Genomic DNA, 14,023 nt, shown 5'->3' on the forward strand with positions numbered 1-14,023 from the left:
AAAGGGAAAGGAAAGGAGAAATTACACATCATGGGTTTATTAAAGAGTAGATAATATTGGCTGGTTAATAACCATATTTTTGGCCAGCCAGTCAACCTCTTCTTCAAGTCTATCAACAATTGTCATTGGACTCATAATCATTATTTTGAAGTCAGATATAACAGATGTGTTCAAAACACCGAGTTTTCTTGGAATCTATACAAACAAAGTATAATATAGTTAATATGCTTGCTCGTATCCTTAACATATATCTATTTCTTTTGATTTGCTTGCATTGGAACTGCAAAAAAAAAACTTACATTATTTAACGAATCCTCGAGCGTTTTTGTAGTTGGCCAATAAGCAAACACAATAGGAACTTGTATTCCAGGGTTGTATCGGCATAATAAGTCTAAAAACTCATGTAGTCGGTTTCTTTCTTGAGTCCAATAAGCGTTACTGTTACATAAGGTTAGTTGTAGGTACTATAATGAGTTTTTTGTATAACTTACTTTTCGCAATCATCAATGCCTAATCTTTTCATTTCGGATAGAGAGAATATAACAGCTCCCAATTCATTCACAGCCTATATTGCATACACTTAATCGCTTATCCCTTGTCCAAAATTCTTTGTTTGTGTGTCTACCTTTCTGTAGATATTATCATTTGGTGTAATGGATCTTGTAGTAATGTTAAATTCTTTGTATCGTTCAGTTCGACGGGAGAATTCTTCATCAAGCCCAAACTTCTTTTGAATCCATTGGGCTGATTGTTCTTGACGATTTGCCAAATGAATCCACAACTGCCATTCGGATTTTGCAGAGTTATCCTCTCTCCTTGGTTCAAATTCACACATCGGTGCTTTGATGATGGGGTATATACGTTCTGCAAAGTTTTCTGTTTCCCAGATTGCTTCGTTTGGACCATTATAGGGCTAATATATTATTTTTGTTATACCACTGAGACAAGAGCATTGCGGGGTACATTCTTTTTTTTTCCTTACCCAGGAGGCCTTGGCTAATGCAGTTTCTTCTGCTTTTATAGTTTCTTGCGCTTTTCGACTAATAACACTCGCCTCTAATAGTATATTTGAAGCTCGGCCTTTTACATTTGCATTTCCTGCTTCCCATGGCTTAACACCTGCTTTATACATATTGAAATGCCACCTTTTGTTGCGAGCTATTGCCACCTCATCTCTCTTTTCGACTCGACTGCGTGCGCGCTGTATCCACGGCTTCAATTTTTTCTGCAAGTTTTTTACTCGTTGGATAGCTTTAGATGTTAGTTCAAATGATGCTTGTCGGATAACAGTTGACATTAGTTGATTCATCCATCGGTTAGATAGTTGGGATATCAGTGCTTGACGATGCATACGAGCAATTGCTCTCTCTTGCTCTTCTTGTCGTAGCCTTTCTTGCTCAGCAGCCTCAGCAGCAGCCTTCTCCGCACGACGACGTTCTTCTTCAGCGGCCAGTGCTGCTCTCATAGTCATTTCTTCTTCTTCTCTCCTTCGAGATTCTTCAGCAATTCGTGCTTCTTCTTTTAATGTTGCTTTAATCTCTTCCTGTCGTCTGTGCTCTTCAATAGTGCGTTGTATTTCAGCTGCTTTTTTCTGTGCCGCGATTTCCTTTGCCTTTAATTCTGCTTGTAACTTTGCTTGAATCTCAGCCTGGGCTATTGCTTTCGTATAAGCTTGCTTTTCTTGGTGAAGTTTCAACTGGGCATGCTTAATTTGAGCTTCCATGGCCGCTCTCTTGGCCTGATTAATTGCTGCCATGGAGTGTGCCCGCTCTAACTGGCTGTTTTGTAGTTGGGCTTGCATCATAGGATTGTTTTCCATAGATGAGGTTGTTCCATTAACAATATCACGGAAACTAATCCCGGACTTTTTTGGTTCGACTAGCATCATAGAACGTCGAGGACGAGGTGTAGATAATGGCTCTAAGACCCAGAGATATGTTTGAGCACACATATTAACAGTGTATCACACTCAATGTATTCCTTACCCGCAAAGAAGAATGATTTGGTATCTGCGTGATACTTTTGCCCGAACCTGATAGTAGGCTGGCCCAGAGACATGTCAATCTGTAAGCCATATAACTCGACTTCTTCTATGAGCTGCTTTACTGTATCATAAGCAAGCACTTGGCGAACATATTCAGCTTCGACTCCTGGATTTGCTATCAAATAGGCTTTGTTCATTGCTTTGAGAGCTCCTTTGCGCACCTCAGGAAAGTGCCACTCGAGAAGACATGACATCAAGAATGGTGTGTCTGGGGCTGCAATCAATTTGAAAAACTTCGAGTAGTAGTTTTGGCATGCTTCAATATTTGCAGGCTTGTTACGACGGGATGATGATTCTCCTATTTCATTGTTGCGCTGTGCTAATCCGTAGAATTGAAGAGCACGCTTTACATGAAAGTCAAGGAAAATATGGGGTGGGAGCGCCATGGCTTGGCGTGTAATATCATTATCACGCAAATGTGTAATAATATAATATGCCCTAAACTCGGCTTCATTAGGGGTTTCGATACCCTCATCACGGAGATCATCATAAAACTCTGTCAAACTCAATAGCACTACAAAGCATGTACTATCAGAGCTAGTGCGAATTAATGCTTATTCTATAAGCTACCTTTGCGTAATTGTTCTGTTTCTTGTTGTTCACTGAATTTTTCTTCTTCCAGCTCACACATTTCATGAAGACAAAGAATGTGAAATCGTGCGATACGTTCATGCACTTGGACTGCTGTAATATCTCGAATATTTTGTAGAGTGAAGTCTTGGCGGATAGACCGTGTACGGTCACGAAGGAATGCATGGCATTTAACAAGTGGATACTCGGAAAGAACATTGTCTACTAAATAGTCAAGAGTTTCCTATATATATATATATGTAAACATATAACAGTAAGAAATCTACTCTTCTTTTTTCAAGTATCTGGGTTATAGTATATGTACCTTTAAAACAGGAGGTGGTCTCACATCTGATGGTAGTGGTTGGTCGTTACCAGCGGCTGATCGCCGGTAGGCTTTTACAGTTTTGTATGGATCAGCATGACCATCTTCATCCTAAGGTTATGGAAATGATATTAACAACGAGTATATTTTTTATCCACAGAGTTGAGCTGTTTACCATTTCAATAGAATCCAGACCATTTTGGTATTCTCTTTCTACTAATTCGAATTCAGGACACATAGTCTGGCAAGTTCCTCGAAATTCAATTGCATCTTCTAATCTTCTGGGGATATTTGGGTCGGCAATAAGATTATTTTCAATAGCTTGTTTTCGTTCTAGTATTCGGTTGTGCTTGAGCTGACGATACGATGGAGGATACGCATCGATATAATAAAAATGGACAAACAACTCAGTATTACTACACAATACTTTACCGTCTTCTTACACTTGCGTGACCGTTGTCAAATGCTCCAAGGAGGAGATCGGCTTGACTTCAGCGTCATAAAGGAAAAGGAGACACCCAGAAGCTAACCTCGTCGTAAAGAGCGCCTTTAGATGTCGTGCCAAAACGTTTGGCACGATCTGCAGCTGTTACGGTGTTTCCGCTTAATGCCGGCGGGGGAGCACCGAAATTGTTGTTTGCCTCGAAAATTGGTAGTTCATCTTTTGGTGCATTACGTTCCCAGACTTTATAGCCACGCGAATTGGTGACATCATGCTGTGGATTTCGCTGGGTCTGAGAGTTTTGTCCATTAGGATTGTTGCGTGGTGAGTTTCTGTTGTTTGGCGAAGAGCTACCACGCCCCCGCCCACGTCCGCGCGTTGCTGTTCGAGGTTGTTGTGGATGTTGAAGCATGAGAAGAGAAAGAGTAAATGATTCCTTAATCAGATTGAAGCCATAAAAAACAAATGTATATATTTGAGGTCCGACGCTGAGTCCAGAAGAAGGTCACATCGTTAAACCTCCTGTTTTGTTGATTTTCTTTTAATAAGCTTGTATAGGATTAATGAACAAAAGAAAGCTGTACTAGATGGACATTATAATTAAAATCTCTCTTATCTAGCATATGTTGAGTGTAAATTAAAACACTTGATTGAGTTTTAGGTGGTCAATTGCTATGAGAATAAATACTTGAACGCCCTCAACAATGTTATGCAGCAAAAAAATGATATCTCTTACATAGGCACAATATTTTATTCAATGGTGTTCATGTAAATAATTAATTAATAAAGAAAAGTAAGTAAGTAGCTCAAGTTTTTCTAATGAAATGGGTGTTTTATACCCTTGGCCTATATCAACCTAAAGTAGGGTCCGGTCTAACAGATTGCTAGTTTGAATATCCGACATTGAAGGTTTAACAGATACTCTATATACAAATAAAAGTTTTATTTGACTTGGTTATTGTTTTGTCGTGTGGATCTAATTGCGTATGTTTTGTATTTTTATAGGGGCAAGCTCAATGTTAAGCTCCTTCATAATCTTTTATGTATTTATTTACTTTCCTATTCCTTGTTCAGTCTCCCTCGCCCTCCCACCTCCACTTGGTCCCCGCAATGATATCTTTTGAGCCTTTTCACAACTCTTCTAATAGCTCTGGTTTCTCCATAATTACCTTTTCACTGGTTATCAACCCAATTTACATGCTCACGACTCTAATTCGATCCTCTTTTCTTATGGCTTTCTGTTAAAACTGGCTTATAGACTGCAATCTATGCTCCAAATCTCAAGCGTTCGAGACAGCTAATCATTGTTCTTTTACGGACAAACACTCCTGTATTTTTTAAAAGGTTCTTGGCATAGAATATGAGGCAGATAGATCCTCCCAAACCACTTGGATAAGATGACTTTATGTCTTCTTATCGATCTTTTTAGGCCGCCTGATCCTCTTCTTGCTCTGGAGATCCTGTTTAATCCACTTTCTTAATGATGTACTTGACAGTCGATAGACTCATGCCAACTACAAAGTAAATCTAGATCGCCCCCGAAATCTGCTGAATACATGTACACGGTTCATCTATATCTATAGAAGTTGTCTTTCTCATTAGACCTGTGGGTGTTTTGTGATGAAGATCTGTCTTAAAGTTGGATTGGGTTAATAAAATTGAAAACCAATGCTTTTATTTTGATTTTTTTTTTGCGGGAGTTGGAGCGTTTATTATCATAAGTGTATATGTGCATGTGTAAATGTGTATTATGTATCGATTCATTTTTTCAATTCATTTTCTCTATTATTGTTGTTATTATTTTCTGATGAGATGATTTAGTCACTGTCTTCAAGCTGATCTCCAGAATTATTTCCGTCTTGATCTTGATCTTGAGCTTGATCTTGGTCTTCAATTTCATCTTCAATGTCATCGTCTTCACTAAAATCATCAGAGTCTCCCTCTGATCTTGAATCCGAACCATAATTTAGATCTTTTTCATAGTTACTTGGATCATAATCTTCATCTTCTTCATCATCATCGTCGTCATCATAGTTGTTGCTTGATATTGTTTTGTTGTTATTCTGAATATCTTTTTCTGCTATTGTTGCTGAGTTCTCTTTGGATCCTACTGCCTTTTGTTTTGGCTCGGGAGCCTTTGTTTCCTCGCTCATGCTTTTGTCGTGGATTTTAGATCTCTTGATATATTCATCAATACCATCATATTCCGATCGTTCGATCATTGAAAACTCGATTGTTGTAGTTTGTTCTTTTTCATCCTTATTCTTTACGCCTGAACTTGGATTTGAATTTGAGTTTGAGTTTGATGATGATGATGATGATGATGTTGATGTAGTGGAAATAGATGACAGAGGTGCGCCCAACACATTGGCGCCTTTTTTGAGTATTAAAGATAGATCAAATGTGTGCTGAGTGATTGTACTGACTACAATAGATGAAATGCTCTTGACGGGTATGATAAATGTGGGCTTCTTAAATCCGTAAAGAACACCTTCGGGTAAAAAGAACAGGCTGCCTTGTTTGCTTCTCAGGAACACATTTACATAGAGTCTGTCGTGTTCGCGCTTGCCTGTAGTTGGGGATGTGACAGTTGAAGTAAACAGCTGGCCAGATGGTTGGGTGACAGAAAGGCGAGCGTCCTTTTGCAGAATTTCGATCAATGCGAGGTGTTTGTCTTGACCAAGAATTTGGTCGGTTTGGTGGCCTGGACGTGTGACCACAAGATCTGCCTTGTCCTGTATATTAAAAACGACAGATTCTGTTGCTGTTATCGCTGCCGGTGTATTCTCTCCTTCTTCTTTTTGGTGTGCCTTGTTTTTGAAAAAGAGAGCGATTGTGTAGTTTTTCTGTGCTTTGTCGGGCGTTGGTGTACATGAGGCAATTTCGACATCGTCCAAAAGATATTCGTATTCTGGGATTTGTGTTTTTGAATTGACCAATTGTAGATTGAAATTAGTGATTACGATGTTGAATTTTTTACGAGCTGGGATATTAAAGGAGACATCGATTATTGATGCGATGATTGTGTGTGTTGGTGGTGCTGTGATTTCTAAAGTGTTGTGATGGTTTGTCTTGCGTTTCTTGGAGTCTGGTTCGGCTTGTTCGACAAGGGCAAGTTTTGCGGTGTAGTGGTCGATGAGACCTTTGATTGTGTTGATTGTTGATGGATATTTTGTCAGGACATCCTGCAGAGCCTGTCTCAATCCGGGTTCATCAATACTTTCTTCAAGCCAAGCTGTCATTTGTAAGAAATTTGGTTGAAATAAAATAATAAAAAATAATAATTTTTTTTTTAATTTTTTGTTTGTTTGGTCTGCCACTCAAAAAAAATAATAATATTTATATAAATAAAATAGCTTGTAATAATATAAGGGACCTGAGCAAGTCTCTAGTAATATTATTATAGTGTAGTGTAGTGTAGTGTAGTGTAGTGTAGCTTGTAATGCGGTATATTATTTTGCTGAATTAACTTTACTAACTTGTTAAATAAGTCAGCCTAAAGATAATTTCGCTCTGTCTCTCTGTATATACGATTCTATATATTGGTTTTTATGGTGTTCTTGAATAGAAACGAAATAAATTGACAGATTCTATGTACAAATGTATATAATAATAATAATAATAGCGTGAATTTGAAGGCTAAATGAATGTTTGTACTTGTAGTTGGTCTTGTGATTGCACTTGGTCTTTATTTTCAATTACTGTTTTTTCTTGGGCTGCTTTAATGTCTCATGTCATTTGTCATTTTCTCTAGGTGTCCAGAAAAAGAACATTGAATATATACATACATACATATATTTTTTCCTTCAGTCGTGTGAAATTTCTAATTGTAAAATTTATATTACAAAATGAAAATTATCACCTTGTTTGTAATTTACTATTAAAACTGATAATCATTTTTATAATGAACTTTTTTTTGGGGGGTTTTGTTTTATAGCTAATCTATAGACATCACCTGTTTAGACTATAGGTTGACTTTATATCCAAAAACAACAAAGTAAAATAGAGTAAAATAACCCACGTTAATTTAATCTCATATGCTGTACACAAAGACAATGCACGTTTTTATTAGCTCTTGATTATCATTGTCATCTACATACTTATTTAAACATCACGTATCTAATAAAGACTCTTATTTTATAATTAAATATATATATATATATTGGGTCAGTGCACACGGACAGACTCTTTCTTATTTTGTATATACACACACACACACACAAAAACACCCAAACACTAAACTTTTGGTTGTCTCTGCTGATTCTCCTTCAAATACTATAACTCTATTGGCTGAAAATATTGCAGAGCCAGTGCTTCAAATCCTGTAATATCTCCCAATAAAGATACTACTTTTCTGTTCTGCTCGGTCTCTAGTGACTCTGGTAGTTGTTCCTGGCTTTAATCAAGTTCTACGTCATGTTTTTTTTTTCAATAGAGCCTAATACTTTTGCTGTTGCATGGTTCCAAGTAGTCATCATATTGATATCAGCATCTTTTTTTTTGAAGGTGAAAGATTCCTAGCTTTTCTTTGGTCCCTGCTTGGTGCTGGCTGCCGCGTGGGATTTTGCGTTATTATGCAAAAATTTGATTTCATACTTGTTCATATTTTGCTTTTCTAACGCTTCCAGAAGACCCTGCTGAAGAACGGTCATATATTTTGTACTGTCCGTGTTCTCATCGATCTTCCCAATCTTCTTATGTCCTTTGGAAGAAGAAGAAAAAATCCCCGCACCATGATGTGTCCTCCAGCATGGACAGTTGGGGAACCATCCTTACTTTTTTTTTTCTTTAGAGAAGGTTACTCCTGTTTGTAAATGAAGCATGATGCTTTCAACAATGTACATATTGCTAGAGACTGTACAAGGCAAGGGATCCCTCACTAGACAATTGTCTTGTTATCTCCAGTTATTATAAATTCATTCTTCTTGAACGCACCGACAATACGGCGGACGAGATTTGGGTCGATTTTGTCAGGTTTACCCTTATCCTCAAAGGCAGCAAGACCAGTTTTGGATAAATCTCTATTAACAGTCGGTATATATTTACAGTCATGTAGTAAATGTTAAATATTCAAAATAATTTATCTAGAGTTGGTTTCAAGTTTTTATTTTATTCTTCTGAGATTTAATGATTAGCCAATGATAATCAACAAAGATATTTAAATGCTTGAGTACCCCCCTCTCTCCTTTTTTCCCCTCATGGTGAGTTAATTTGATGTAGATTTCTCTAATTTTTTTTTTAATTTTTAATTTTTTTAAAAAAAAAAAAAAGAATCGCTTTTTTCTGTCAAAAATCTTATATGTTTGACAAAAAGCCACCAAAAATAATAAAAATGAAATATATATATGTATATGAAAGAAAAATGACATTTTAGTTTCTTATAGAATAATTTCCAAAACGAGCTTTTCCTTGTCTCTATTTTCTCTATTTATAATACAATTCAATATAGTATAAGATACCATTATATATTACATTATACTATAATACACTGTGATATACTTTAGACCCACACATTACAATACACAATGGTAAATAAAAGAAGAAGAAGAACAGCAAAAAATGATCCTTGAGATCTATAACATTTCGAGATTTTACATTGAATTCACAACTATAATAATAATAATAAAAATTATGTATAATATAATAATATTCTAATTTCAAATTGTTAATTATTTATTTATTTATTTAGCCAAACAACAAAAGACATACGTTAAAAACCATCAAGAACAGAGAGGAATGCCATCCTAGTTCTCGCAAAGCACGTCAACTTACCCGAGTTTTTCTGAGAAAAGAACGTTTAGATCAGAGATCTACAGAAAGATCAAACAGTAATCCCAAAGGTATAAAACACATTTACTGTTAATGTTAACGATTACCAACAGTGACTTGTAATTAACATTATTGGCATTATTATTTTAGCTGAAAGATGGATGTGGTTTCGTTATGCATTGGATGAATCGTTACCGCTTGCAACGATGAAAGAAATGCACGATCTTGTTGAGATGTAAGTTACAGAAATATATAAATATATAAAAATTTATATATTAATTTTTAATTAATTATGGAATATTAAGGTACCTGGAACGTAACAATGATGAATTGGCCAAGTTGGTCAAGGATAGACAGATTGGTGGACGTAGACCAAAGACAAAGCGTGAATTGTTGTTATTAGCTCTAATTGAGAGTGAACGTGCAGAATATAAGTCAGGATTTGGTAAGTTACTATGATGATATTATTATTTACTTTTTTCAGCTGATAAAGATAAAGAGATATAAATATAAATATAAATATATGAAGATTGGCTGGTCGGACTAATGAAGAATCTTATTTGTTTGCATATCTAATTATTGTTATTATTATTATTTAGAGGTTCCTGATATGACAAATGGAAAGACACTCAAGCTTTTGAGAGATTGGGACGGCGATAATAACAGTATGGCAAGAATGCATTCTATCCGAATCAGTGCCCCGACAAACCCAATTATTGCCGATGCAACTATGGAAGGTGTAACTTCAAGTGTAAATGCAAAGACAACTGCAGATGCAGATGCAGATGCAAATAACGCCACCACAACAAAGTCTACAATTGACGCCATGGAAGAATAATTACAATTACAATTACAATTACAATTATAAATATACATATAAAAAAAGTATAAAATAAAATAAAGCAAGAAAGAAAGGAAAGGAGAGGAGAGGAGAGGAAGTGTATATATACATAGATATATGCTAATTAACGCACATACAGCAACAGCATCATCATCAAATACAGTATCAAATACAGAAGCAGTAACATTTCGCAAAAATAATAATAATTGCATTACCACCATAAAGCATCATAAATCATAATCAAATAACAGATTCCGAATAGATATATATGTGTGTGTGAAAGAAAGAGAGAGAGAGAGAGGGAGTACAACTGAGATGAATTTTGATTTTATTGTAACAAACAAACCAAACCAAAATAAAATAAAATAAAAACAAGTCAAGAGAAAGAGAGAAGGGTAAAAATTGGGGGCAATAGACAAATAGATAGATAGATAGATATGTAAAAGGCACGTCAAGTAATTGACGTTTTGCTTTAGATGGTGTGTTGCTTTTGTATTGTTTCCAAAACAGAAATAATTCTTCTGTTTCTTACAAATATGTACCTAATTACATATGTGATTTTAACGCCCAATTGTATTCTAAATCACTTGAGAAAAGCCTATGCTTAATATGATTTTATTTTGGTATTAAAAAAAAAAGGTATTCAACTCAATTCAACTCAATTCAACTCAAACCAAACCAAGCCAGGACAAGCCAGGACAAGCCAGGACAATGCAATATAGTATACTATAGAAATAAAAAATAAAATTGTATCACATACTTCATCAGTAGAAATGCCGAAATGGTTCCGGGATCTCTGGGGCACAAAAAGGCAAGAGTGTGGTCGACATGCGTTGAAGGTGCATACTATATATAGGTGACCTTTCCAGATCCAGTAGAGGCTCATCTAACCCCCCCACGCACGCATACACAAAATATACAAACAAACAAACAAACAAAAAACCAAAAAAAAAGCCTTTTTTATCTATTTATTTATGTAAAGAAGAAGAAGAAGGGAGAAAATAGGATATTAGAGGAGAAGGATAGAAAGGTAACTAGGCAGGTGCTTGATCTACCAAGATCTAGATTAGATTTCCAAAAAAAAAACTAAAAAGAAAAAACAAAGAAGTTGTGCAGTAATGCAGTAGTTATTCGGATCGATCAATAGAAATGCACATCTCCCCACACTTTCTTTTTTTTTCTTTTTTGTCTTTATTGCCATCACACTCCATCTTCAGTTAAAGCAGGAAGCAGGAGAAGAAGATCAAAGGGGCCAAGAAAGAGTCAAGGGAAATGGTATAAAGGGGGTGAACTGGATAAATAAAGAGAGAGAGAGAGAGGGGATAGCATAGAAAAAGGAAACAGGAGATAAAAAAAAAAGAACCTTGTTGACTTGATCAGAAATAATTGTAAGAATGAAAAGAAGTATAATCTTAATCGTTTGAACAGAAAGTGTTGCTCCACCAATACATAAATACACAAAGAATATCGCACAAAAGCACAACAGAACAAACTCTAGTGCTGTTTGTCCTTGTACAATAACTGGCCAAAAACCTTGATGATGTGGTTGTATTAGGTAATAAGAACAATATCCTTTTTTAGAGTGTTATATATATATATATAAAAAGTACTCACACAAAGCACACTATTTTCACGATCATTTCAAGACTGGCTGTGTATTTGACGTGGGATCTGATGCTGATACTGATGCCAGCACTAAAGCTAACACTAACACTACCATTAGCACTAGCACTAATAATTCTAACCCTGGTCCTGGTTCTTTTCTTCTTATTTTGGGGGGGTGAGTAAAAGGGAAAATTTATAATTGAAAATGATTTTTTTATGATTATAATAATAATAAAAATAAAAATTTGTTTTTGACGTGGGTGGCATTTAATCCCGGGCTGGTCTAGTGTCGAGGGCTACGACCGAGTTGTTGAGTTGCACTGATATTAGGTACACAAAGACACAATGTGGAACGCAGTGTTGGGGGCCATGTCTTGTCAACTCTGGTGTCAATATATCCGGGCGTATTGGCATTGTTCAACCAACCAGCCAGCCAACCAGCCAACCAGCCAACCAGCCAACCAACTGATGTGACAAACTTAGTTAGTCATTAAAGGCACTCGAATCAGTTGGGCCTTGTCAAGAAAAGAGACAAAAAAAAACAAACTTCAATAATCACCAATTAGCAGTAAAATGATCGAGGCATTAAATTTTGCTCTAGTTGTCTACCTTTCTTTCATTTCTTTCTTTCTTTTTTTACCTGTTTACTTGGCTAACTACTTTACTACTTACATATATACATATATTCATATTCATATTAATATAGTATAATAGGAGAAATAGATGAAAACAGAAACAAGAGACCATGATCTCCATCATTAATGAATACTTTACAGGGGTCGGAAAGGGTGAGGGAAGAGGACCCTTTATGTTATACTGCATACTGCATACTGCATTTTATTTCTATGATACAATGGAACCAATGAAGTGGTCTAAAACATCTATATTTTCTAATCAGAATACTTTTTTTTTTAAAAAAAAATTATTGATTTTCTTTATCTGGTGGCAAAAGAATTGATACCAAATGGTCGAGACCTTTTCTCTCTTTTGGACTCTTTCTGTGTCGGTTTGTGCGTTTTTGCTGAAACAGACGTACTAGATACACTACTTAAATATCACAATATTTCTTTTTTTTCCGACGCACGGACCTAATGCCTCGGTCGAGTCTCGGTAGTGTTGCCGCACTTTAATAGTGGTGTGTCATAAAAAGTCACACCTTTTTATTTTAGGTTTTTTTTTTGGTGTATGTATGTATGCATATGTATATAAATATCTATAGAATAATCCGAAAAGCATGTGTAGATGAGTGCAAATGTAGCCATGTTAGCTGTAGATTTAGTCTTTCTTTCTTATTGAATTGAATTGAATTGTAGTGGATTTTGAAACATTTCTGGGCATTTTGGCTTTATATACAGTTGGTTCAATTAATATTGATAGATAGCCTATTATACTCCTACTTTACTTAACAAGCCACTTTTGCCGAAGTAAAAGGAATAAGATAAAAAAATAAAGATGTACAGGAGACTTTCAGTTGTGAGGAAAATAATAGTCAAGCTAAATATATTATATATATATATATATTTGTAAACTTGTGAAAATTTTTGGAAATACCCCTTGTGCAATCTCCTTGTTCTGTTGCCAGCGTGTCAAGCTACCGATCAGAGAGAGAGAGAAGGACGAATAATTAACAAGACACAGACAGATGAACACATAGAAAAAAGAAAGAAAGAAGAGAGAGAGAGAGAGAGGGGATAATTATAAGGTGATCTTTAATAATAAAATCAAATCATATATTACATTTTAATATAATATAATATAATAGTAAAATTACTCTTATTGCTTGTTCAGTCAATTTTTTGCGTGAACTTATAGGATGATTGATCAGCAACCAATGACAAAGACCATCGATCACCTATCCCAAGGTTGATTAGATCGATTCTGACTGTCTGAGCCGACAAACACACTTTTGTCTTCTATCTATCTATATTTTGGTTCTTTTTATATACATAATATATAATCTCTGGTCTCACAATCTAGTTACACCACCAGACGGACGTTCACAATATCAAGCGACTATTTGGAGGGAACTTGGAAATTGTGCTACTACTGATTTCAAATAGTCCATTATATAGTGTGCCTCAACAGGAACAAGAAAAAAGTATAATATTTTCCGGTATTTCCTTTTGCCCTCTCTATAATATCTATAATCTCCCACCTCTGACTCCCCCCCCCCCCCCCCTTTTTTTTTTTATTTTTATTTATATGTATATATATTATTTTATATTATATTTTATTTAATAGAAAGAGATTTTATAATTATGAAATTTTAAATTTTAAATTTTGATTATGATTATGATTATGATTTTTTATTTTATTATATAAATTCGGCTCACTCTAATTTTTATAATTATTATCTGTCTAAATAGGCACGCCCTTTTTTTTTATAAAAAAAAATATAATATAAAGTCTCTCTATCACTATCCCCAC

The 14,023-nt window shown here is 35.3% G+C and overlaps 5 protein-coding genes across 5 annotated transcripts; 2 read left to right on the forward strand and 3 right to left on the reverse strand.

Annotated features, from left to right (window-relative positions):
- Positions 1 to 10: 10 nt before the first annotated feature.
- PHYBLDRAFT_188439 (hypothetical protein) lies at positions 11 to 3,793 on the reverse strand (the record flags this gene model as incomplete). Its single annotated transcript, XM_018439506.1, has 10 exons — positions 11 to 195; positions 300 to 438; positions 492 to 565; positions 626 to 913; positions 983 to 1,920; positions 1,986 to 2,558; positions 2,615 to 2,858; positions 2,940 to 3,050; positions 3,115 to 3,294; positions 3,470 to 3,793. 10 exons carry the CDS (start codon positions 3,791 to 3,793, stop codon positions 40 to 42), a joined length of 3,027 nt encoding a protein of 1,008 aa, XP_018287368.1. The 3' UTR covers positions 11 to 39.
- A 1,405-nt stretch (positions 3,794 to 5,198) lies between these two features.
- Positions 5,199 to 6,623, reverse strand: PHYBLDRAFT_149725 (hypothetical protein; the record flags this gene model as incomplete). The annotated part of the gene is made up of 1 exon (XM_018432324.1): positions 5,199 to 6,623. One exon carries the CDS (start codon positions 6,621 to 6,623, stop codon positions 5,199 to 5,201), a length of 1,425 nt encoding a protein of 474 aa, XP_018287369.1.
- Positions 6,624 to 7,898: 1,275 nt separating this feature from the next.
- On the reverse strand, positions 7,899 to 8,581 carry PHYBLDRAFT_66703 (hypothetical protein; the record flags this gene model as incomplete). The annotated part of the gene is made up of 4 exons (XM_018441677.1): positions 7,899 to 8,124; positions 8,158 to 8,260; positions 8,317 to 8,402; positions 8,556 to 8,581. 4 exons carry the CDS (start codon positions 8,579 to 8,581, stop codon positions 7,899 to 7,901), a joined length of 441 nt encoding a protein of 146 aa, XP_018287370.1.
- A 325-nt stretch (positions 8,582 to 8,906) lies between these two features.
- Positions 8,907 to 9,988, forward strand: PHYBLDRAFT_66702 (hypothetical protein; the record flags this gene model as incomplete). Its single annotated transcript, XM_018441676.1, has 5 exons — positions 8,907 to 8,909; positions 9,071 to 9,221; positions 9,301 to 9,385; positions 9,456 to 9,595; positions 9,750 to 9,988. 5 exons carry the CDS (start codon positions 8,907 to 8,909, stop codon positions 9,986 to 9,988), a joined length of 618 nt encoding a protein of 205 aa, XP_018287371.1.
- Positions 9,989 to 10,764: 776 nt separating this feature from the next.
- PHYBLDRAFT_149727 (hypothetical protein) lies at positions 10,765 to 12,065 on the forward strand (the record flags this gene model as incomplete). The annotated part of the gene is made up of 3 exons (XM_018432325.1): positions 10,765 to 10,830; positions 11,599 to 11,746; positions 11,884 to 12,065. 3 exons carry the CDS (start codon positions 10,765 to 10,767, stop codon positions 12,063 to 12,065), a joined length of 396 nt encoding a protein of 131 aa, XP_018287372.1.
- Positions 12,066 to 14,023: the final 1,958 nt, after the last annotated feature.

This window comes from Phycomyces blakesleeanus (genome assembly GCF_001638985.1).
Source record: "Phycomyces blakesleeanus NRRL 1555(-) unplaced genomic scaffold PHYBLscaffold_22, whole genome shotgun sequence".
NCBI lineage: Eukaryota > Fungi > Mucoromycota > Mucoromycetes > Mucorales > Phycomycetaceae > Phycomyces > Phycomyces blakesleeanus.